This window comes from Gavialis gangeticus, unplaced genomic scaffold (genome assembly GCF_001723915.1).
Source record: "Gavialis gangeticus isolate Ggan-Ray unplaced genomic scaffold, GavGan_comp1, whole genome shotgun sequence".
NCBI lineage: Eukaryota > Metazoa > Chordata > Crocodylia > Gavialidae > Gavialis > Gavialis gangeticus.
Window position 1 is genome coordinate 166,729,516 of NW_017729024.1, and position 24,079 is coordinate 166,753,594.

Genomic DNA, 24,079 nt, shown 5'->3' on the forward strand with positions numbered 1-24,079 from the left:
CATGGATATAGGAGCACACTCAGAATACAAAAGCATCCTGCTGGTGCCCCACTGAAACCAGAAAATAGCCAGAGTTGTTTTAAAGCCTACCCCTTGTTCTGTCCCAGTGGCAAAAATCCTGGTCTGTGCATTGGCTTCCCTTGCTTCTCATATAACTATCACCATCCCCTTCCCTACCTCCCACCTATAACCTGTACAAAGTAGTGACCCTTCCACCCCTGCAACTCACTTGTGCTCTTCACTCCCTCCGCTACATCTCTCCTGCTCTCAACATCTGTCATATTATTTGTCCTTACCTTTAAGGCTCTGCATACCTCTTCTGCTGCCTACAGCTGACCCCCTACCTCCCATGCCTGGGGGATTTTTTCGTGGTGCCCCCTACTCAGAGAAGAGCCTGCATTGATTTTGATTCAGCTCATCTGGGCTCCTGTATTGTCATCCCTCGCAGTCAAAGCTGATCGCCTTCCATGATTGTCTTATCTGTGGGTCCAGAGATGGCTGACGAGACAAATCTGGGATTGACAGACTGTTGCAGCTCAGGCATGTGTTTCCGTGTGGGGTGGGTGGCTCTGGATTTTTTATTTGGTCCACAACATGCTGTTTCTGCTACTCCCGCTTTTCCATCTCCTGTTGCCTTTGTAAGGTTTCAAAGTACGCAGATCCTTGCAGCAGATCCTTGCAGCAGATCCATCCAAGTCTTCCTCCATTTGGGGCAGTCCTGGATGATAGTTTCCCATGACTTGAAGTTGATGTTACATTTTTTTTCAAGTTGGCCTTGAGGACGTGGCCCTCCTCTTGAGCTTAGGCCTTGACTGAGCTGGAAGAATAAAACTTGCTTTGGGAGTCTGGAGTTGGACATCTGGATGACAAGGCTGGTCCAGCGAAGTTGATGTTGGATGTTCATTGCCTTGATGCTTGTGGTGTTTGCTTGCGAGAGGATGCTAATATTGGTGCATCTGTCTTCCCACTAGATTTGAAAGATTTTCCTCAGGTGGCATTGATAGTATTCTCCAGCAACTTGAGGTGTCTCCTGTATGTTGTCCGCATCTCAGCTCCATACAGTAAGGTGAGGGTCATGACTGCTGGATAAACCATGAGCTTGGTTATCAATCTGATGTTGCAGTCTTCAGACACCCATTTCCTCCGGCTGCACTTACGCTTTTAAGGTGATGTTGGATTTGTCTGTCCATGTCAGCCTTCTGCAAGACATGGCTTTCAGGCTGTGGGAACACTCAACATTCCCCAGTCTCATCATAAATCTGAATTACCCGAGCTAGAGACTGCTCATTAACAGCTTGCTAATGGAGAACTTAGCCTTCTGAATGCATCAGTCCCATTTTCTTGCATGCCTTGGTAAAGACGTTGACAACTACCTGAGGATATGCTTCCAAGTAGAGCACAGACAACAGCATCAGCGTACCGGAGCTCGATGATTAAGGCCGGGGTAGTCTTGATTTTGGCTCAGAGTCAGCTGAGTTTAAACAGTTTACTATCCACTTGGTAGTTTAGCTCCACTCCGAGCGGTCAGACGTAGGATCATGGTAAGGAATAGAAAACAGTGTTGGAGCAATGATGCGGTCTTGCTTAATTCCCATCTTAACCTCAGAGAGGTTGGAGGAGACCTGAACAAGGGAAGGGGAGCCATCAATGCCCATTGGAAAGAGCATTTTGAAGATCACAGTTGTTGACAAGAGTCAGCTCCATCCTGCAACACCCAGTCAGAGACAATCCTGGAATCCCTCCAACTCTTGATAAGGTGAGGAAAGCCATCAAGCAGATAAAGCATATCGAGAAGATAAAGGCACCTGGAGCTGATGGAATTGAAATTTTCAAGCAGGAGGGAGAGGAGCTCACATCAGAGCTCCATGCCCTCATCTTAATGATCTGGAACGGGGAAATCTCATGTTGTAAAGAACTACTGTTCGTAGCATGATAGAAATGAACCCTCCCGGTGCTTGAAAGCATTCCCCTTGTATATGTAAAGGGCCTCATCTTTTGCTTGCATCCACATTTAGTTTTAACCTCACTCCCTCCTGCTTTACATTTAAAGTAATTGCTGCTTTTTCCAGTCTCGGTGGTAGCAATTTTTGTTCACCTGGATACAATTGATACAATTAAGTTAGCAAGCATTGATATCTTCGGGAGGAATGCTGCAGTCCTCTTCCTCTGACTTCGCATTTGGAAATGCACCAAGTAGAGAGCACTTCCTGCCATGAATAAACTACACGGTGGATTTGAAAATAGTCTTTAATCACACTGGGTATTCTGGGCTTCCTGCTGTTGGCAGCCTCTTTGCTGCAAGGTGAGCTCATGTGTAATGCCAGCAGTGTAGGGGCGCAGTGTTGCAGAAAGAGAAGAGAAGACCAAGGGGGATTTGATAGCAGCCTTCAGCTCCCTGCAGGGGGGCTGCAAAGAGGATGGAGCCAGACTGTTCTCAGTGGGGGCAGATGGCAGGACAAGGAGCAGTGGGCTCAAGTGCAGCAAGGGAAGTTGAGGTTGGATATTAGGAAAAACTTTCTCACGAGGAGGGTGGTGAAGCACTGGAGCAGGTTACCCAGAGAGGTGGTGGGGTCTCCATCCTTGGAAGTTTTGAAGACCCGCGTAGACAAGGATGATATAGCTGAGGTTGGTCCTGCTTGCAGCAGGGGTTGGACTAGATGTGACCTCCTGACCTCCCTTCCAACCCTCGTTGTCTGTGATTCTGTGAAAGGAAACTGAATCTCTCTCTCTTCTGTTCTGGGCCCGAAAGCAGGAAAAGCAGACTGTTCAAGCACAGGTTTTCCATTCAGTGTGGCAGGCCATGGTAGTAGGAGCAGCAGTGTGCGAGAAGGAACCTGAAGTACAAACAAGGCAGTGCGAGCCAGAGATGCAAAGTCGGCTGTATTAAATGACACTAGGATGTAAACAGACCTTGAACAAGGGTTTTTTTTAATATTTTGGTGATACTCCCAGGTATTGGGAGTGAGAGTTCACAATTTGGGTAGCTTTTTATCATTTACCATCCAAACAGATTTCCTTTTCTTGTTAATGTTTCAGGGCAAGCAAGTCCTTTGGCAGGTAAGCACTCCCAGTAATGCTTAGTGAGTTGTTTTCATGGGCTAGTAAACCCGCCAGAGCTGCAGTGCTGGTCACTCTGAACATGTCTGCAGAATCTGTTCCAAGCTGATGAACGTTTCCCGTTGCAAAAAACAAAACTGGGGGTGGAGAGGCATGAATCACAAAACGGCTGGAAAAGAAGCAGTCGTATCCCCTTTTTGTCCAGTAGCTCCGTGGTCATAGCACTCACTCTGAGTCCAGGTTTTATTCTTTCCTCTGTGCTGGGGCAGTTCAGCCCACCTCTCCTACCACCCACAAAAGAGCCATAACCACAGGGTTGTGGGGTTTTCTGGGCTATGGGACTTCCATGCCCTGTTGGTCTGGTCCACTTGGAATAACCTTAGCACTTAAACATTTGCTAGAGCAGGGCCTGAAACCCAGGTGTCCTCCACACCCAGCCCAGGGGTCACTCTCAATGGCTCGGCAGACCATTCCCAAAAGCAGCTTGCCCTGAATGCCTGATCGTCTGGTTGGTGGGACCCCAGTCGGAAAGGTATCCAGAAGACCCGGGTTGAAATCCGCTCTCTGCCTCATTTGGGGCTGAGTGTTGAACCCAGTGCAGGTGAGCGAGGGTGAGGGGCAGTGTCTGAAATAAGTAAGTGAAGGGGAGAAAGGATGGTATTAGCTTTTTATGGCCAGGTGGTAGGACATGGTCAGCATCACAGCAGAGGAGAGGTCCAGAAGGAATTTGACAGAGGATTAAAGAGGGAGAAAGGGCCAGTTCACGTGACACTTCTTCAGTTCCCTGCACGTTATCCTGTGTGGAGCCAGTGTCTTGGTTGTGCTGCCTCTCTTGAGTGATAGCGGAGTTGGCAATAAGCTGCCTGCAGCACCTACTGGGCATTTTGCCTCAGCCTGTTTCACGCCCCGACTTCATTACGTATTTAAGCAGGTTCAGGTGAGGATAGAGTACTTCATTCTGCAGCCAGCCAGTACTTGGACCTCCTGGGTCAGCCCTGAACTCCCAGGCCACCGGGATGCAGGAGTGCTGCGCCTAGGACAGCTTCACCAGCAGGGACCTCTGCTGTGACCCTCAGGTTTATTTTAGGCTGGGCTAATGAACAGCTGAATTTCAGGAGCTTTTCTAACACTTGGGGACAAAACACAAGAGCGCTCTGATCCCTTTGGAGCTGGCTTCTCTTGCCAAGTTAACTGAGGGGGTTGATTAAGAAGCAGGAAGCAAAAGTGAACTTCTTCATTTCCCTCAATGCCAATCGACTGATCGCTTTTCCTGATGCACGGTGGAAGGCCTGCTTTATTTTCCAGAAGAACGGCAGCCTCCAAGCTCAGCCTGCCTTCCAACTCTAGTTATTTCTCAGGTCTCCTTTTCTTTCTAATTGATTATTTTTAAAAGCCCCATTAAGTTCCAGCTAGTTATTTTCTCAGGAGTAGCTAGAAGACTGCATGGTTGACAGGCATGAAGTTTGCAATTTGTCTGAGATCACATAGGACAGTAGAGCTGGGAGTAACACCCAACAGACCTTTGCCTCCTGGTCCCTTGCCCAAACCACCACGTCCGCTCTCATAGCAGTGGGTGCTCAAGTGGGTTCCTCCGCTTACCCCTGCAACTTTACTGCTGTTGTTTTTAAACCTTAATCTGTTGCTTACTGTGGCTGGCTTCCTCCAGCTTCCCGTGTTTGTAAAGTGATCTAATTCCAGACCACTTTAAAGCTAAATTTAACCTTCCACTAACTTCAGGGAGCCTTGAGCATGCCTCAGAGAGCAGAATGTGCTCCTTTCAACAGGATGCCTTTCCTTAGGGTGGTGTTACCTAGTACTTCCCAATGTCTTTAAATGCTGAGTAATCTTGTGATGTGCACAGGCCATTCAAGGTCCACACCCCTCTACTTCACCCAACGCAGAGCATTACAAAGAAAACTTGGAAGGGAAGGAGAAACTCAAATGCAGTGAGTGAGTCAGACAAATGACTGATGAGCCAGAGCCCCAAACACAGACGTAACAACTGTGCAATTGTCGCGTATTGGAGCTTTGTTTCCTTTGGACAGTAGGATCTCTTAATGGGCTGTGGCGCTGATTCATGTCGCCTTGTTAAAGGTATTTAAGTCTCAGATATTGGCACAGATTGGGTTTCTGCAGTGATTTAGATTTTTAAAGGGATCCCGCCAGAAAAGACTGTATGTCCTAATCTGACCATTGCGCAGGACTTACCACAGACAAGCATATCCACAGCACATAATGAAGAATTAAACAAGGGAAAGGAGGAAGCCAAGAAGGTGGCTCAGAAGAGTGTCACAGGTACAGCCTGGACATGGGGGATCAGGGTTCAAAAGCAAGCCAAGGGTCAGAGCTCCTGGTATCACTACGAGTCTTAGATATCACATTGGAGGCTGGGTTGGGTCCATGGTCAAGGCTAGGCCAGAGGTAGGGAATCCAGGAGCAAGGTACTGGGATCCAAGACAGAGGGGAGGCAGGAATGAAGCTAGAGCAAGGCTGGAGGCCCCCAAGTAACCAGACTACCAACACTGCTGCCAGGACAATCCCCCAGGCCAAGCGGAAGGATTTTATAGCCCTCCCATTGAGAGCCTGTGTCTTCCATGGGTTTCCTTGGATCACATGGGGAAGTGCACAGGAAGGACCAGGCTGGGCTATGTCTAGCACCAGGTTTGCTGCTTGGTGGCACCATAGCCTGGGCCTCTGCCCATAAGCCTAGAAAACCTGGGTTTGGTTTGAGCCTCCGAGGTCCTGACAGAGAGTTAAATAAGTGACCAAGCTATAGAAAGGTGGCTGAGTCCATTGCACAGGACAAGAGGCTTTTGCAATGTCTGTGTTGCACACCTATCAGTTCAAGGCAGAGGACAGGAAGGATTGACTTTAAGCCAAAGGAAGTTAACATCCATCTAACATCGCTGGAGGGTGAGGTCTACTACTCTAATAGCTTTGAAGAACATTGTTTGGGTCTCTTGATAAGGAATTCAGAGCAAGGGCGGAGGGGGTAACAGGCACCTTCTCAAGGCTCCATCAGATATGTGGAAATTCCCATGGGAAAAATATAATTATTAGTCTATAGCAAACTCCTAAGTGGAGCCTGTAGCCCAGAGGAAAACAAATCTCTTTCATGGTGTTGGAGGCTTGAACAAAGAGCAGCTTTGAAAGGCTTATGTTATATCTAACAAGGTTACAGAATAATTCTAAAACTTTTCAAACACAAGATAAAACAAAAAAAATGCTACTTTCCCAACCTTGCAGGCAGCTCTCTAGTCCAATGGGACATCACAGAATAAAGCATCCAAAGAAATTACGCAGATCCCAACAATACACAGGGACTTAAAAGGGAGAATCAAAGGGGTACTTATTATGCGTTCTCATTTGAATTGACCTATTTACTCTTGCACTGGGTGGCAGATCGAGCAGGTAACGTTGGAGCTGGCACTTACCAGCAGTCGTGGAGAGGCTGCAGCATTCAAAGCCCTGATCTAAGAAATGGCAGCATTGCAGGTGGAATAACAGGGCAGCTGGTGGCAAATCCTGATTTCCTACTGGGGATCCTTGTTGACTTTGACAGCTCTGCCTTGTGTGCACTTGAAGGCAACTCCAGCTTCATCTTTTCCCGAGTAGAAACGCGGATGTGCTCCACTGGGATGGTACAGCTCCTGTGCTCCAGGATCTTCAGGCATGGCCAGTTGGTTTTTGGGAAGATCTCAAGGATTTGTTTAAATTTGAAATCCCAAATGGTATCCCAAAGCCAGCTCCACCCTTCCATTGGGAAGGAGCACAGACACGACTGAAGTTAGCTGCAGAAGTGGCACTTATTGGCCTCTTAGGCATGTCTTGAGGGGGCATGTAACTCCATGCAAGTCAGGGGCTCCCTCCCACCCTTTAGCCCCACCACCTAGTGGTTAGGGCACTTGCCCAGAGAGTGGGAGACCTGTGTCCTAGGCTTCTCTTGCTCAGAGAGGGTTTGAACCTGCATCTGTCTTTTCCCACCAAAGTGCCCTAACCCCCAAGCCTCGCTAGGCATTTTAGAGCACTCTCCACCCTGCTGCTGTGTTCCCCCTGATGAGGGGAAAGATGTGTGGGGCCCAGAGGAGAACATATCAGAGGGAGCTTGGCAGTGAAACGGGCACTGCCCTGGCAGGGAACAGCCCCTGGACCCATTGCATGCCTTCTATCCAATGGCGATTAAATGCAGAATACAAGAAAACCCCTGGGCCTGGAGCAGAGGCCAGACCCCAGCTCTCCACCCCCTTCCCATCTCACTGAGCTGCACTGCCTCTGGCTTGTCCTTCTGGCCCCAGGTCTCTTCTCTCCCCTTCCTGGCTGCCCAGCGGGTCAGCTCGCACAGGGTGGCACATGTTCTGGTCCCCTCCCTCCTCCTCTTCCCTCATGCAGTCACTAGTCATGGTTTTCCTGTTATTAAGGGTTTAGGCGCCTTCCCCATGGGAAGTCAGGCAAGTTATGCAGGAACAACAGGGTCTAAAACTCTGCATAGGTGGTCCTTGTTGCCTCTTACTCACCTAAAAGTCCAACGTGTGGGTGTGCCGTTTCTCAGCTGTTAAGACCAGTCATCTCCAGCCACGCTCCGGGGCAGGTTGTTTTCAGCAGAGGGCCCACAAACTCGCTTTTCCTCGCTTCCCTTGACCCAACAGACCTGCAGGGGGTATTTCACCGGGCCTTTCTCTGGGGCACAGAGAAGGGAGGTTTTTTGTTGTTTTGTTTTGTGTTTTTTTTGCGGGGGAGGGGGGTGTTTATGCTGTGCAGACATATTCTTGTACACCTTCTCAGCAAATCCAACTGGAGACATGTCTGGGGTCACTTGTACATATAAAGCATGGAGGGTTAATGATTTTGCAGGGTGCTAAACATGTACACCATGGCCTGAAGGTATCTTTTGATCCGACTGCCAGTGCCTTGTATACCAACGCAGTCAGCCAGCTGGGCTGTGGGGTCAGCAGCGACTCCAGACCCTGGTTTCCCGGGGCCAGCCAAATAGGTGTTGGGGGGTGAGAGAGCCCCTCCACGATTGTGTCAGCATTGGCACTATGGCAAAAGAACCCCCTTGTTCTTTACTGCAGCCTTATTCCTTCATAGCTGGCCAGAGTTCGATAGGTCCATTAGGACCCACATTACACCTGCCAGGATCCCTGCAGTGTTTTTTTGGCCTTGCACAGAAAACGTGTCATCACTGATTAGGATCTGAATCTCAACTCCAAAGCCGTAGTCCTGCAGGGGGACTGAATGGGCATGAAGTGGCAAAACCCATTCCACTTCAAACCACAACAGGACTGTAAACATAGTCAGGGGGAGGAGAGGCATGGATTTATTACCATCACACTAGATTGGCTCCTTTTATGGGCAAAAAGATCATTTTTCCTCATTTCTGATGCTGCACACTCCTCCCAGGACCTGAGAATCAAACCCGTTTCTCCCTCCGTTGCCCATAATGAAGGCTTGCGTTCGGGTCCGTCGAGGCGGGCAGACCACAGTCTGTCTGGTGCACCAATAAGCATATGGGCTTCTGCAGGGCTAGTAGGAGTTAAGACTTGTCCTTGTCGGCAAAGGGAGCCAGTGTCACCTGAGGACACATGGGGAGTGGATACATGGGAGAGAGAAATGCCAGCCCGAGTTATTTTTCTGTCTAGCCCTGCATAATACCTCTGCGCGCTAAGCATGCTGGAGCTCCCTCTCCCAGCGACCAGCCCTGCTACATCCTGCTCCAGGCTGTCAAAGCATTGCGGGTCTCTCCTCCAGATGAGAGATTTTTAAAGGATGCAGATGCACAGTGTCTCTCTCCCAGGGTGCAGAAACCCTTCAGGACCCCCCAGCTCCGAAGGCTCAGATGCCATCAGCCCCTTGGGCTCTGCTGCCCTTTTGCTGGTGCGGAGCTGGAGATAAGTAAAAGGTTGTTATTCCCTGAAGCCTGTCACTGCCCTTCCTTTCACCTCGCAGTTGCAGCTGTTCCAGGCGCACAGAGCTGTTGAAAGCACAGAGCATTTTTCTGCTACCCTTTTCTTTTCTCTCCCTGTTTTTTCTCTCCCCTCCTCTTTGAGTTCTGCATGTGCCAGATTCACGGGAGGGAAACTCGCCCTTTGCCCAGGCAAATATGAGCATTAAGATATTTTGCATTTGGTGCTCAGCAGGGACAGAGCTTTCAGTAGCATCTTGTGTATGAAAAAGGGTCTGTGTCCTGAAAGGGCTGCTAAGCAGAGGGGAAAAGCATTGCTGTTGCATCTTCCCTGCATTTGCTTGAGTTCCCCTGGGAAGGAAATGGTGTCCCTTCTCCTGCTCTCGCCCCTTCCCAGCCCATTTCTAAGGGTGCTCCCTACCAAGGTCATCTCCACGGTAGATAATCCTGTTCCCTTTACTTCCCATCCCATTAAAGTGCAATATCTCTGAAGTTGCTGATAACCTAATAGAAAGAAATAAGGACTGGTGAAAGGCTGTGTTTGCCATTACCAGGCCTGGCCTCTGTGGCTTAACAATGGGAATTAAGCATCCTTGACAGAAAATAACTTTGAAGCAGAGAAAGCCAGCCTTTCTGAAAATAGAAGATGTTTCTCAGCAAGTCGCCTCTCCAGTTCCTTTTCAGAGCATCTCCCCCCTTGCGTGGAGCTGGTGCTTGGCTCCCGCTCTCTTCTTTGGCAAAGCCCTCGCTCCCCACTTGTCCCCATTGTAGGGCCCTCCTTCCCCGTATCCTGCTAGTGCCTGCCTTCCCATGCCGCCCTGCCCATCTGGGATAGCCTCCTGCCTGCAGAGTGGAGTGGAAATTTTCTGTCAAAGCCTTTTGTCTGCCTGGGCTTTGTGTAACGCAGGCTTCTGCAGGGAGTGGAAACGGGAAGCTTCTGGGCAGAGGGTGGAAAAGCCACAGCTCTCCTTGGGAGGCTGCAGGGAGGCGATCCGGCCAGCTGCCGCCTCTTGCACCCTGCCTCCTCACCGTCCTCCTGCTTTCCCTGTTGGCACGTAAAAGCGAAGCTGGTTATCTTATAATAAAAGTGATTTGGAGTGAAACCAGAGCCAACAAGAAGCATGCCTTAACTAAAACAAGACATCTTGGAGGCGCCTCTCCCTACCCATATGCCTTAAATGTCTCAAGGGAGGGACAAGGCCTTCTGTGCACCATTTGTGCTATGGCAGGGACCCCTTGCTCACTGGCTCTGGGTAGGCAGGGATGCACTCTGGCAGCTCCTCTTCTTGTTTCCCACTCTCATTTTATCAGCTCCCCCCACATGCATCCAGCTCCCAACTGAAACATGAATGTGCCTCAGCCAGGTCAGTCCTTACACTCGTATGCTCACAAGTTTCTTGGGCAAGAACTGCATGTGTGTGCACAGTGCCCAACACAGCAGAGGCACACACCTGACAAGTCTTAGCTAATGGCTGAGCAAATACAGGTTGATTTTTTCCCCCTCTTTGATGAATGCAGCCAGCCAGAAGGAGGAAGAGGGAGGCAGGCATGTCAGGCTGCCAGAATTTCTTTCCTCGCTGGGTGGCTGAGATGAGTGGGTTGGATAGCAGGGACTCTGCCAGTTCTGGGTACTCTCATGCATGCCCTCGTGAAGCCAGCCTGCTGCTGGGAAGCATATTCAGAAATCCCCCCCAGACTTAATTTTACAGTGGAGAAATGTGGAGTCCCCCAACGTTGCACCTTCTTAGGGGGACTAGCCATGCTTCAGCATCTGTTCTCCTCTGTCCAAGAGTGCAAGCATTCGTTTTGCAGGCAGCGCTAACCTCTGGTGTAGCAGTGCCCTCGGGGTGCTCTCCAGCAGCTGGCCTGGCCTGCATTAGGACAGCTCACCTGTGTGCGCTGTTCCTCAGTCACATGATGCACACGGGACAACAGGATGAGGAATTACGTGTGTTCTCTAAAGCCTCTTTGCAGTAAATACCAGTAAAATCCCATGTTCCCACCTTGGATGTCAGAGCTGTAGGTGACCGTGCCCATCTGCAATTCTGATCTCTGCAGGAGAGGCCCAGTTCGCTCTTCACCCTGCTCTGAAGGTGCTTTGCTGCACCTGCAGCTGGGCCCCTGGCAGCAGGGACATGCCTCATCTCACAGCTGGCTGACCCTTCCCTGCTGCAGCTCTTTTTGATGGGAAACGTGTGTTTTTCACCATTCTGGCTGACAGTTTGGCTCCGTTGTGGCCATCTGCTTCCCAGGAGTGACTCGGGTGCATTTTTCTTTTGGGGACCTTCCCCAAAGCTCCACTTCCCCTTCTGAAGTGTATGTGACCATTGCTGCCCATATGCCATCAGCACGTGAGGCCAAGAAAGAGCAGAGCAAAGGCAAGGCCTCTGTACGGAGCAAGTACCTTCATGGAGGGTCAGCTGGGGGCTGAGGGTAGTTCCTCCTCAGTCTCAGGAGTAGCCTCACCCCCAGCTCCCACAACCAGGAAAGGAAGCAGGCAGCAGAGAAAAGGCAGGTGTAAAGCAAGCAGGTGCCTATGCTACCTCTGCCAGGAGACCAACACTCAGAGGGCAGCAGAAGAGCTCACACCAGCAGCCACGAGCTGAGGAGCTGAGCCACCAGACTCCGCTTGCAGCCAGTTCTAGCAGGTCTCCCCAGGACTTCCAGCTGGCATCCCTAGCTTGCAGCTGCAATGCAGACACTAAGCAGGAAGGAGCAGAGGGATTTCGTTTGCACTCCCTGAGATTCCCAGAGGGAGTTCCCAAGGGACAGAAGAGGTAGGTGAGCCCAATCTCTCTGAGGACAAGGCACAGCTCTCATCTCTTCAGATACTCCTGGCCTGGGTTCAGTTTTTCTCCTTCTGAAGCAAGATCCAGAGGGGGAGCATGCAGCATCTGGCCGGACCCCAACCCTAGACCCTTTTGCTTCTCTTCTGGGTGCAGCATGGGACAAAGCCAGAGAAAACTAAGGCATGGGTCCAGCTGCTGCTTCTGCAAGAAGCATGTTCCTGTCCCTCGGGGGCAGCAGGCAGTGCCTCCTCCTCTGCACTGGGAGAGGTACTGCCAGGAGACTACTAAAATGAGAAGCCAGACACTTTCCATCTGCGTGCTCTGAGACTGTTCTCAGGATCCCCGGGGCTCTGCCGTACAAACCGTAACTCCAGCCCTCTACTCATGCTCTCTAGGAAGAGCAGCAAAGACCAGAAAGGGGTTGTCTAACCACATCAGTAAAACTGGTAAAATTTTGGCTGTTACCCCAAGCTGTTCCTGCACCTTGCTTTCATCCCTGCCACCCAAGCTGCTGTGGCTGCCACCACCTCCCCTTGGCAGCAAACTAGAAGGATGAAAAGCTGCACAAGAAGACTCAGACCGTCCCTGCCCTGGACCAATCCTATACCACAGCGTGAATCCGAGAGGCAGCAACCTTACAAAAAAACTCCCAGAAAGCTAATTAACGAGAGTTTAATCAGCAGATTGGTTCATCATAACCGTATTAAATAACTAAATGAGCTTTGGGACCATTTGTCAGAGGTCCAGACAATGGAAACCTCTCTAACGAAGAGATCAAAATGGTAATCCTGTTAAAGGAATAGGTTTACCATGCATAAAGGCTTTGTAGTTGAGTTGCCACTGCTCCCAAGTACTTTGGATTCAGGCTGATAAGCAGAATAGCAGTAACACAACACCCCAGGCCCTTCTTAGCCTGCTCCCTTGCCAAAGGTTCACAGTAAATCCATCTAGTGAAAGTATACTCCAGCAGCTCTGCTCCAGCTACTAAAATATCTGTGGGGCTGCACTCTTACAGTTAAACAGTGAACTTCTTCCTTTAGGAGAGAAAACACCTTAGGTGTTGCTACTGACAGTAGTTAGTTGTCGAAGGATTGGAACGTGATGAGCGTCCATTCAGCTGAGATGCTTGCTAATCAATTCTGGTTGGATTACTCCCTCTCTTTTCCTTGTATTAAGTACAGACTGCTATGTTACTGCTAAGGGCTGTGGAACAAAAATCCACAGGTGACAGGAGTTCTGCATTGAGGGTGACAGATATGTAATGGGCCTGCATTCGTGTGTTTATACCCAGGATCTCAAATAGGTCCACAACGGTCGCTTGAGGTGCCTGCAGTCAGTGTAGGGAGAAGGAAAGGTTTGGAGTTCTGCTCAAAAAGAAAAGGTACTTCAAACAAAGTCAACCCCTGTCAAGTAGAGCCTCTGTTATCTGTTTGCTTTCAGCTAGCGGAGGGTGATATAATGGTCCAGTAGCACAGATAATCCAGACAGCAGTGCTGCTTACTAGCCAGGAAATTAAAATTTCACACAACTATAACCTTTGTAGAGTAAACTAAGTACAAGTCTTTTATAGGCTGTAAAGCATATACCTTAGCTCATTTTGCTATCATTCAGCCCATATTTTAGACTTGTGGAAGTACGTAAGATTGGCTAAATGTCTGTGCAGTGCAAACCTAGCTATCCAAAGCTCCATTCAAACACTTTGATATGAATGGGCATGGAGTCATCACCTTTATCGCTGAAGGCTGGGAATGTTTCCTATAAACCTTGGGAGTGAGCAGGTTTATACAGCACGCGCATCACTTACCCTGGTAAAACACGTTAAGTTATACTCTCTTACACGCATTGCTGGGCTTGAATGTTTCTTTATGCAACATCAGGATCCATTGCATACCAGTTTTGAAGCACGTACTGATGTTAAATCTATTTACCTGATAGATGATTATTATTGCACCATTAGAGTGTCTGGCATTAGAGATGAAGACAAAGCTGTTCTCCACGGAGTTAGTATGCATCTAATGGACTTTTCTTCTTTTAAAACTTCATAATGCTGCAGTAGAGCTGGGCCAAGCAACTGGGTGTCTCCAAAAACTTTATTAAATTTGAGACAAAAATGATGAGTATGCACTTGCAGAAATTGGTTTCAAATGAAATTGCTTTGGGTTTTTTGTCGCTTTTTAAAATGGGGCAGGCAGGCAGCAGAGTTCAATTCTGAATTATGGAATAAAAATCTGCAGAGTTTGGGGCATGTTGAACTTCTCAGTTGTGTGTGTGCAAATAATGTAACACCTCCATCTACTTGAACTTTCCTCCTCTGGATGGTGGGGAAAGGATTTTCCTAATGTAATTTAAAAATGGTCAAAGAAATCTCTTTAGAAATGTATCATTTGGGGAAGGAAAAATGCTGTTGGGACTGAACAGTTGTAAACTAAATGTATTTAGCTATAGTATAATGCTGAGGTACCATCCACCATTCACAAAAGTGGAAATAATCTGAAGTATATTATTTGTAGTATCTCCTGGTTAGTAAAAGCAAAAACCTCCAGCTTCTAATCCAACATCTAAGAGGAAAAAGCAGAGGAGGATGTCTTCCAGTAAAGGTCCTCATGCACCGGAGCTGTGACTGGTGTTGCCTAGATCCTGTCATGGTAGACACACTTCCAAGCCATAGGCACAGGTGCTGCAAAGTCAAGTGAAGGGATATCATGGCTGTCGATTGCTCGTAAGTCAGTGTGCTCTAAAGGCAATAGCTGGGAAGTTATAGTTATATACTTAGTTATATACTGACATCTGCCATATCCAGGAGGCTGTTCTTGGATCAAGTGTAGGACTAGGAGCCAAGAGTCTCTGAGCTCTACTCCCAGAGCTACCATAGGTACCGGTGTCTCTCCTACCCCACCTCCCCTATAGTTCATAGCCTTAGGACTTTCTTTACCGGACCATCAGCTCGCATGGAGCACCTTATTTCCGTGGATGTCAGAAAACTGGGCAGACTGTAAGGACTGAATGCCCAGGGGAAGATTGCACCCTGTTATGAACTCTGTGCCTTAGTTGCCTCCTAAACAGAGGCCAAATAAACTATTATCTTTTTTTTTTTTTAAATAGCTGTCATTCTGCAATGGCTTATCCTTCTGCTGGATGAGAGTTGTGCCTCACCTTCCTACGGAGGGGCACAGACAATATTATCAGACTGGCAATGAGAAGGCCTCTCCAGGCAGCACTTGGGAGGAAGGGACTCCTTACTCAGTGGATAAACCAGGATTAGCTCTATGGGCGCATCTGTGCAATCTAATGCAGTGCCGTGCAGAGATACCCAGGCTAGCTCAGGTACCACAAGCAGCATTTGCAGGAGTGGGGGGCAGATGAATATACCCCGCTTCCCCACAGGACTGGTTAGCCTGGGCAGAACACCATGCTACCCCAGCCCTACTGGTCCTGGTCCCTGAGTTTGGCTCTTGGGAGCTATCTTGGAGATCTGCATGGGAGTGAATAGTGTGTGGACACATCCTGTACTGCTCAGTATGTAAAGCATAAATTATTTGTTGCACTAGCTGTTTAATTAGAAGCAGAGGCCCGGACCCTTGGTGTTGCTAATGGATGCAGGCATGGTATTTGTGTCCCCCACATCAGAGGGCAGCTTGAGACTAGCCAGACCCTACTAGTGACGTAAAGCAGCCCGGCTATGAGCAGTCCAAGGGGACAAAATGACAGGCAGAGTTCAGCAAGGCATGAGGAAATGCAGCTGACATTTTCTGAAGGTATCTGTCTGTTTGCAGCCCTGGTACATCAGGGAGCTCTGAGCGCAGCTATATAAGCTTGCTCTTATGGGTCACTTCCTACATTTATACATAGCTGGCTGGTTTCCGCAAAGCTCCTTGGGTCCGCCGAACTGAGGGGCTTTAGCTAGAAACACAGAAGGTGGCTGAACTGGCCCAACTTGGAACCTCACTTATTCAAAACTTCACTGAAAATGGGTAAGCACGTCTGCTGCAAGGAAGAGGTATTTGAGATAATCAGGGCTGTCCTTTGCGGCATATAAATGTCAGTCCATATTCCCCAGGTGTGTGGAGAAGAGCAGCCTGGGAACAACCCAATTCTCCTCCACGTCCTATGCCACCTGGCTTCAGAAGTGCAAAGGCCAGTCTCTTCAGGAGCACGAGACATTTTCCAGCTCCCATGCGAGAATGCAGATCTCACAATGGACTGCTTTGATCGCTGCAGCAGCAGAGTGCAGAGGGGTTGTTTTCCTCTACTCGCCGTACACCCATACTCAGTGCGCGCACACAGCTTCCATCACAGTGAATAATGGAGGGGGAAACGGGCCCTGAAATCTGTTCCAGAAGTGACGCAGTTCTGCTTGACGAATGGCCTCTGTCAGAGGGGAAGTGAGTGAAGGTTTTCCTGCTGGCAGAACCCATGCTAATACACCTGCACTCAATTACAGGAGTAAAGTGAAAGTTGGGTCTAGGAGTTGCTGTCAGCATTTCATTCCTTTCCCCTCCTCGCTCCAGACTCCATTGATCATTCAGCAGAATGTGACCAGACAGGTGGATTTTATTCACTGTGCACTGTACACGCGCTGCTCCTTGCGAGGCAAACCCAGGTAGCAATTCATCAGGGATGCATGCAGTCCTCAGCCTCTGAAGTGCTCCCATCTATCAACGGGGCAGCAAGGAGTCAAACATCTCCGACCACATCATTTCCTAGGACCCAAAGATGGAAAAAGACCTATTATGTCACAGAAAACCAATTTCCCTTTGTCCTCCCAGCTCATCAAATCCCAGGGGCCTATGTAACGTGGTTCCCTGCAACAGAGCATTGCCTCTGGTTAGTCCGCCAGGAAAGCAGGACTGAGAGTGCGAGGAAGTGTTTTGTAGGATCTGAGTCTTAGCACAGCTCCTTAGCATGGGCTAAAGGCAAAAACCTTCTGCATGAACTTTGCACCTTTTGCTTCAGGTTTGCAAAATTAACACTTGTACAGAGTACCAAGGGTTTTCTATATCATGTTCTGTATTACAGGCTTTGTCACTACATTTTTGTGCAGAATACTAAGCTAGCTGAACACAGTGCCTAGCAAGCATATACAAAGTGGACTGACTTATGGAATACAAAAACCCCGTTCATTTATAGAAGGCCAGAGTGCAGTATCGGAACTGGTTATGATTTTTTTAAGACTGAAATCAAGAGGAATAAATAGTTCCTTGGAATTTTTTAAGCTGCAAATTTATAAACCAGCATGTCTGGCTAAACCTGTTCTGCAACGACTCCTCTGTCTATTTATCCTCTCTTCTGATAAAAGGAAAAAAGCAGGGGCATGGAACAAAACTCGAAGGCATTCACTTTAAAATGAAAGAAGGACATACTGTTTTATTTAATCCCTGATGACTCCACGAGACTCATTGCAGCTAGATTCTGTTGAGGCAACCGGCTTGGATAGGCTAAGGAAAATAGGCTTATATGTATAAGAGCATCCCCAAGTATTAGCAAAGGTATTTTTGCTTCCATTCTGTGAGGCATGAGCTCCTCCAATGGAGGCTCCCTCTGGACAGTGTATTCTGTATCTGGCCACTGCAGTGGCTCTTGCCCCCTTCTCTGGGGCACTCTTCAAAGGATCTTGCAGCAACCCAGGGTGCCGCAGCACCCTGGTTGAGTATCCCTGGACCACTGTTTTAATCATGTTTGGCAGATCCCATTTTAATATGTTCCTTTATGCTAAGGAAATGAAGCCTTCATTACCAATAAAGCTGCTTCAGTTGCCTTGCCCCCAGCAAAGCACTTGTTGGAGATGCACTTGAAGTAGACACTGGAGATGTTTACTGCGGAGTGAATTCTTCATTGCTCCGTTCGGGTGACACTATTATCCCTGTATTGCAATAGTGTTTTTAGGTCTGGTCCTCACTGTGCTAAGCCCTGTATAAACACCTGCCAGAGATGGTTCCTGTCCCAAAGAGATTGCATGCATCGTCTCATCTTTGGCAGCAGATGCAGAGTCAAGAAAGAAGCCCAGGGTAACGCTGGTGCTATTTTGAAGTGACAACCCACTGCCCAGCCTTTGGAGAAAACCCTTACAGGAAACAACCTGCCTTCCTGGCCTCTTTGTGCAGATCATCCTTCTTAGTGAAATATCGGCGCATCGTGTGAATGAGGGAAGAAACCGTGCTGCAGACTGCAGCAATGCGATAGTGAATGAAGGACAGGGTGAAAAGGGCTGACATGGTGGTTTGCTGGGCCCTGTTCTACCATGCTTGTTCTTGCTCCCCCTGTCCCTCAGTCCAGGGTGGCTCGGCAGCATGGCAGGAGGATCCTGGTCCCCCCCCTCCTTTGCGCATGCTGTCCCACATGTTTTCTGCCTGCATAATGTCAGCAATTAACATAAATGGAAGCAGTGCAGCCCCGTTCCCCAGGGTGCCAGGCTGAAAGCACATCGCAGTCTGCATTCTCCGACCCATCTGCCCATATGGAAGCAGAGCTGCCACTGCCTTCCACGTGGGTATACGGAGCCAGGTGGATTACCCCGAACAAGACAGAGCCTATTAACGGCGAGACAGGAAGTTCAGCATCCTAATTGAGCTCCTCACAGGCGCCCCTTGAGAGCACATGGCACAGGCAGGCAGCTTCCCGGCTCCCGGGGTTTGAGCACAGCACCAAATGCAATGGAAGCCGGGGTAAGTCATGCCCGCCTGCTCCACTCAGCCAGGGATACACAGGCGTCTCGAACCCGCTCAGCCTCCCAGAGCCACCTCGCAGGAACTAGGTGACAGACCTCATTGGCATGAATGTTTACGATTCAGTGCAGTTTACATAAAAGGCATAAAATCAAAGGGAAGTGGCACGTTTCAGACACTGTTTAATGGTTTCCATGGAAGATGGGGCCTCATTATAACACTGCCCTTCTGTGGAATTGGTATCGACTTCTCTGAAATAGCTGAAGAACAGCCCTGAGTCCATTCCCTAGGCGTAAAGACCCTGTTCTCTTCAGTGTCTGCCACACAGGCTTTGTACTGATCTTTAAACAGCTAAGGCACCCAGCATAAAAGCCTGGAAGGGGCTTGCAGGGAGTCAGTGCTCTCTGGTTGTTCTCTGTTCACCTCTTGTTTCGGGGATCTTTCTCTTGCTTTGCCGCACAGAACCAGGAGCTCCTGGGAACTTACATTCCCATGGGGAGTTATCCAGAGTTCGGCAGTTCCTACGACCCCTTCTTGATTAGCAAGCACCAATTTGCCATCTGGTTGCTTTGCAGCCTTATGAAGGTCATTGCACGTGTGGGGAATGCTGCATGCAGTATGTTCTGTCCTCGGTAAGAGAAACCCAACCCCAGTAACTGCAGAAGATGAAGGGACAGGCTGTCCAGGCTAAACCTTCTGTTGCTCTGATCCCCTTCAATTCAGCAAACTCAGTCTCTGGAGGGGAGATCTTTAAGGCCAGTCCAGGTGCTGGTGTGAGTGGCAGGGTAATTCAGGAGGTGGGACTTTTCCCGCTCACCTGTGTGTTGTACAACAGGTGCAGTTTCTTGGATGAAACAAAAAGTCGAGGTCCTTAATGGACACTGCGGGGTTCCCAGGTCCTTATGAAAATAGCAGCCCTTTTACATTCAACAGGCAAATAGTTAACAGTGGCCACAGCACAGGACTCCCATCTAGAACAGTGCCCTCCTCCAAGGGTTGCAGAGTTCAGCTCTCTCTAACTTATTCCCCTTCGTACCCCTTGAACCTTGTACTCTTGGCTGTGCAGGAGAGGCAAGAGCCCCCTCCCCAGCCTAGCATGTAACCTAGCCAGGCCATTTCCTAGGAAGTGGGAGAGGTGGGTTTGAATCCATGCAGACTGAAAAGGGTCTAAAACCCAGATCTCCCGCTTCCTGGGTGAGCGGCCTGGACACTAGGCTACTGGGCAAAGGCAGGCGCCATCTGCATCACCAAAGCCCCTCATACAGAAGACCTGCTGGGTTGTAAGCTGAAGTCAGGGATCCTTCCATGATGCATCTCCAGGTCAGATGCCTCCGCTCCAAGGAGAAGCAGGGGTTCAGACACCCTCCTGGATATGGCACTCCTTCACCTGCTTTTACTGAGCATCAAAACCATTAGGATTGTCTTCAAGAGACACTAGTCTCCCCACTCACTGCCCAGGAAGCATAAACTCCCTGGGCAAGGAACCTAAATTTTAGACATCAAAATGCTGAGGTGGAGATTCCTTAGAGGGCAGTTCAGATCTGGCCTGCAGCTCCCCAGATTGGGACCTTTTGCAGTGCACAGAAGCCAGAGTTCAGCTCCCTGAGACCCAGCGGGTAAGCACCCAAGGGGGTCAGCGGCTGCTGGCTGGGGATATTTCAGATCACTTTTTGTGGGTCAGGCACCCAAGCTCTGCCCAAGTCCTGTGATGGTCAGAGCCAAATGCTTCAAATTTTCAGAATCTCAAAGCTCCCATTTTCCAAAAGGAGCCAGACATGAAGTACCCAGGACCCCTTCATCTTCAGTTTTCCTTGGGCACCCAGGGGCTGGAGTCACTTGTGATGCTGGAACCCACATTCCTGTGCCACTTCTGGAAATGTCACCTCCAAGCCACAAAATAGGAAGCCAAGGGGTCATGGCAGAGGCAGTGGATCATGCAGGTCACAAACACATCTCATATAACAGCACTGTCATCATTGCCCATTTGCTTTATGAAGTTCAGAGGTTGCTGGATGTTGTACTGAGAAAAACCTTGGCTTGCTTTTGGATTGATTGAACAAATGCATCATCTGAAATGGAAAACAGAACTGGTGCTTGCCCTGTGCCATCAGTGGGAGGTAGGGAATGGTGATCCGTGTTGAAAGCTTGAACCTAACTACCTTACAGCAGAACGAGATCAACAACAAAGCATACGATCCCCCATGTGTTGGGAATCATGTCGCCTCTTAAGCCTTTTACAGCTTGTTTGTAGTGTACTCATTTCCCTACACAGACAGAGACCCATAGCCTTTCCACAGTTTAAGTTTTAATTAGGTTCCCCTCTAACGCCCTGTGTTATCCCCCCATCTTTATGTGATGTAAGAATATTCGTTGCTGAGAAATCCCAGTCTGGTTTGGAGCTGCGGCCACGGGAGGTTGCTGTGGTCCCTGTCCCACACCTGACCCATGTAACTCAGCCAAAGGAAATTACTAGTCAATCCTGTTCCTACAAAGCCCGATGGAGTTTATTCATCGTTGACATTAGCGGGATCAGAATTACATACGGTCTGCGCAGGTGTAGGGTGCTCCTAAGTCCTGATACCACATTCATTCCCACAGGGTCTGAGTATCTTTTCTGATTGCTTTTTACACGTAGGGTCCTTCTGTAGCTGAAAGCAGAACTCTTGCTGCCGTTCCCTTCTTCTCCCATCACACGTTTCCCTGCCCTTGTCCCCTGCACTCACGTCACACGGATGTTCCTAGCTATGGGGCTGGCTTCCCTTCAAGAAAGTGCTTCTCTCAAAGAACATATAATAAGAGCTTTATTTCCCCTCACCCAACAGAGACAGAGCATGCACTAGAGCACTGCAAACACTACAGGGAGAACCATAATCACAAGAAAAGTTCCCCAGCCAGTAGCCCTGGGAGGCTCCAACCCAGCCTTAACTGCCCCATCAGTCAGGTGCAGAAGGCCAGAAGCTTCCAGCATTTCTTTGAACTCCATCAAACTCAGAATGATTTTATCTGGCTCTTCTCCTGGCTGGCTCCAGACTCTGTTTTTCCCTAGAAGCCCTCGCTTGCCTTTCAGAGCAAAATGAGGGCAGTTAGCCCCTGTCTTCTCTGGCAAACTGCTAAAGCAACCCAACTGATTTCCCCAAGGAGAGCAAGAAAGGAACATAAAGCAAAATGCTGCAATATAAAATAGACATAAAACAGAGGAGAAAACTAGCAGATGGGGCCGCTTCCGTATGCTGTCTAGGTCCGATTCTTGCAGCCGCAGGCGACGCAAGTTGTATCAAGTACAGAAACAACCCCACTAAGCATCAGACCACCCATTGCAACCCACCTGCACCCTTTGGTCTTACTTGGGTCAGAAGCTTTCCTGGGCTAGGTCAAGGTCTTTCTGCAAGGGTGGTACAGCATCTGCCCTCCCTCCTTGTATCTCTCATCTCTTGGCACCCCCTCAAGTATCAATAACACCAAGCTATGGAAGGCCGAGTTTTGGGGCTGCAGGGCCTGAAATATAGTTGCAGCTCCATAGGTGAACACTTTTATTAGGGAAGGTGATCATAGTCTGTCCATAGGTAAAGCTGACTTTGAAACCACTCTAGTTTCAAATCTACCTTCTGCTGTTCTGTTTTTCAATTCCCATCTCATCGACAGCTAGTTCATGCTCTGAAAAGCAAGTACACCGAGTAATGTTCTGCAAATAGGACTGCAAAGTGCTTGCTATTTTTAAAAAAAAAGGCAAGGAAGAGGTGCAGAGCAACAATGAGATTCAATTTGGGGTAGGCATGTGAGCCCATACCTGGGGACAGATAATAAGCAATACAAAGCACAGAAGGAAAGAGTAAGGAGCAAGGCAATAATGCTTCCTGAAGCAGGAGTAATTAGCCTTGCAGGGAAGTGGTAACTTGATGTTAAACACTAGATTGGACTAGAAAATGTATAGTAGACAAGGATCCTGCTTTGGCAGGAGATTCTCTTGCATCATCATTTTCTGGTAGTTCCTAATTTGTTCTCGTAGCCAGGAAGCAGGTGATCTCAAGGGCTGGCTTCCCATATCCGCATCCCCAGAGTAAGCTCTAATGCAGCTTGCCCTGCCCTCAAGCCAGGCTCCAGAGATAGAGAGCGCCCATTTCCAGGCATTTATTTTTGCTGCACCGTTCACCAGCTCAGGATTCGGCTCTGTAAGCTGCAGGGTTGCCAGGCAGTTGACATCGCTCACCTTGCTCTCACTTTTTTGTTTCTTATGCAGAGAAGCAGCGGGAACTAGCTCGGAAGGGTTCCCTGAAGAATGGCAACATGGGAAGTCCGGTTAATCAGCAGCCCAAAAAGAACAACGTGATGGCCCGGACAAGGTAGAGTATTTTAAGTGTTCAAGTATGCCAGGTACCACCCACCCTGGAGGGCTTCGTAGGAGACGGGGACAACCTTGGTTCCTATTTGCATAATGCTGAGCACGCTGACTGTCGGTAACAGTAATGCTGGCTCTCTCGGGATCTGACAGGCCCCAGGCTCCATCTGCTGCATTGCACTAAATTTCTTGGGGAGATACAGACAGCAGCAGGGCCCAGAAATGGTGAAAGCTCAGCTTGGAAAGGACTCATCGACTCCTCTTGAAAGGAAGTCATCGGTCCTGTTGAAAGCAGACTAAACCCGAGGCTCCATTTGATTGACCGAGGTGCTCACGCAATCCAGAAGGCCATGTAATCTGTCAGGCAGGTGCGTGTCTGACGCTGCTTCCAATAACAACAACCTGATTTAGAGCTTAGCTCTGACTCTGCAGCTTTTATCCCAGTAATTTGGCTGCACCTCTTTGAATACAAATGCTTCCAAACCAAGATTGACTTAACAGCCCATCTGTATGTGTGTGGCTCTATATACCGTTCTTCCTTACACATGCACCTTTTCCCCAAAATCACACCCCCCCAAACTGGGGGGTGTTTAAGGTGGGGATGTTGTGTTCTTCGCTTGAAAAAAAAGCAAGCTGGAGATGCTGTTCATGCCCCGTGTCTGCCAAGGTGGCCGAGTCCTGTGTTAACCCTCCCACAGCCATAGCTGTTGGCTTAGCACTGTAGCTTGGGCCTGCAGCAGGATGTGAGCTGCTGGAAGTATCTTGATTAGGCATCTAATGTGGAAACAGCACTTCATTGGCAGGAACTTATATAAAGAATTACTTGCAGTAAATCACTAACAGTCTTGCCGCTGCCCTTGGAAAGACACAAGTCCTAAATTTGTGTAACCCGGTGCGTCTGCACATGATGCTCCGGTGCTGTAGCATCACGCCACGGGGACATAACAACCACACATGTCTACACGTGACGGCAGCTGCTTTGCCATAGCAGCGCACGGCCTCATTACAGTGTGCCGCTACAGCAAAGTAGCAGCTAAAAACAACCATGCGCCTGGCATACGGCACAGTATGGGTTGCTACTACTCTGTGCTTTAGTACTTCCAAAAGGAAGTAGCAACTTTGCGCACCCACAGGGTATGTCCTGGAGACGGACAGTGTCTAGGAGATGCATCATCTCAGGAGACAGTCTGGGTGAAGCAGCTGGCACCCAGAACTTCCTGATGCTACATTTCCTGGATGCTCTGTGTTCCCAGGAGGACAGAGGCAGCCAAGACTGGTAAAATCTCCCCTACCCCCCCCCCCATTTTCTCTCTTCCAAAAACAAGGTGTGCGT

General features: G+C 49.0%; 1 protein-coding gene across 2 annotated transcripts in view; it reads left to right on the plus strand.

The window, feature by feature from the left end:
• Positions 1–24,079, plus strand: part of FAM219A (family with sequence similarity 219 member A) — a 171,118-nt gene that overhangs the window by 128,045 nt on the left and 18,994 nt on the right. For both annotated transcript variants that reach the window (XM_019518066.1, XM_019518065.1), the window contains exon 3: positions 22,648–22,750. In XM_019518066.1, the coding sequence (XP_019373611.1) occupies positions 22,648–22,750 (103 nt within the window). The remainder of the gene's footprint in view (positions 1–22,647; positions 22,751–24,079) is intronic.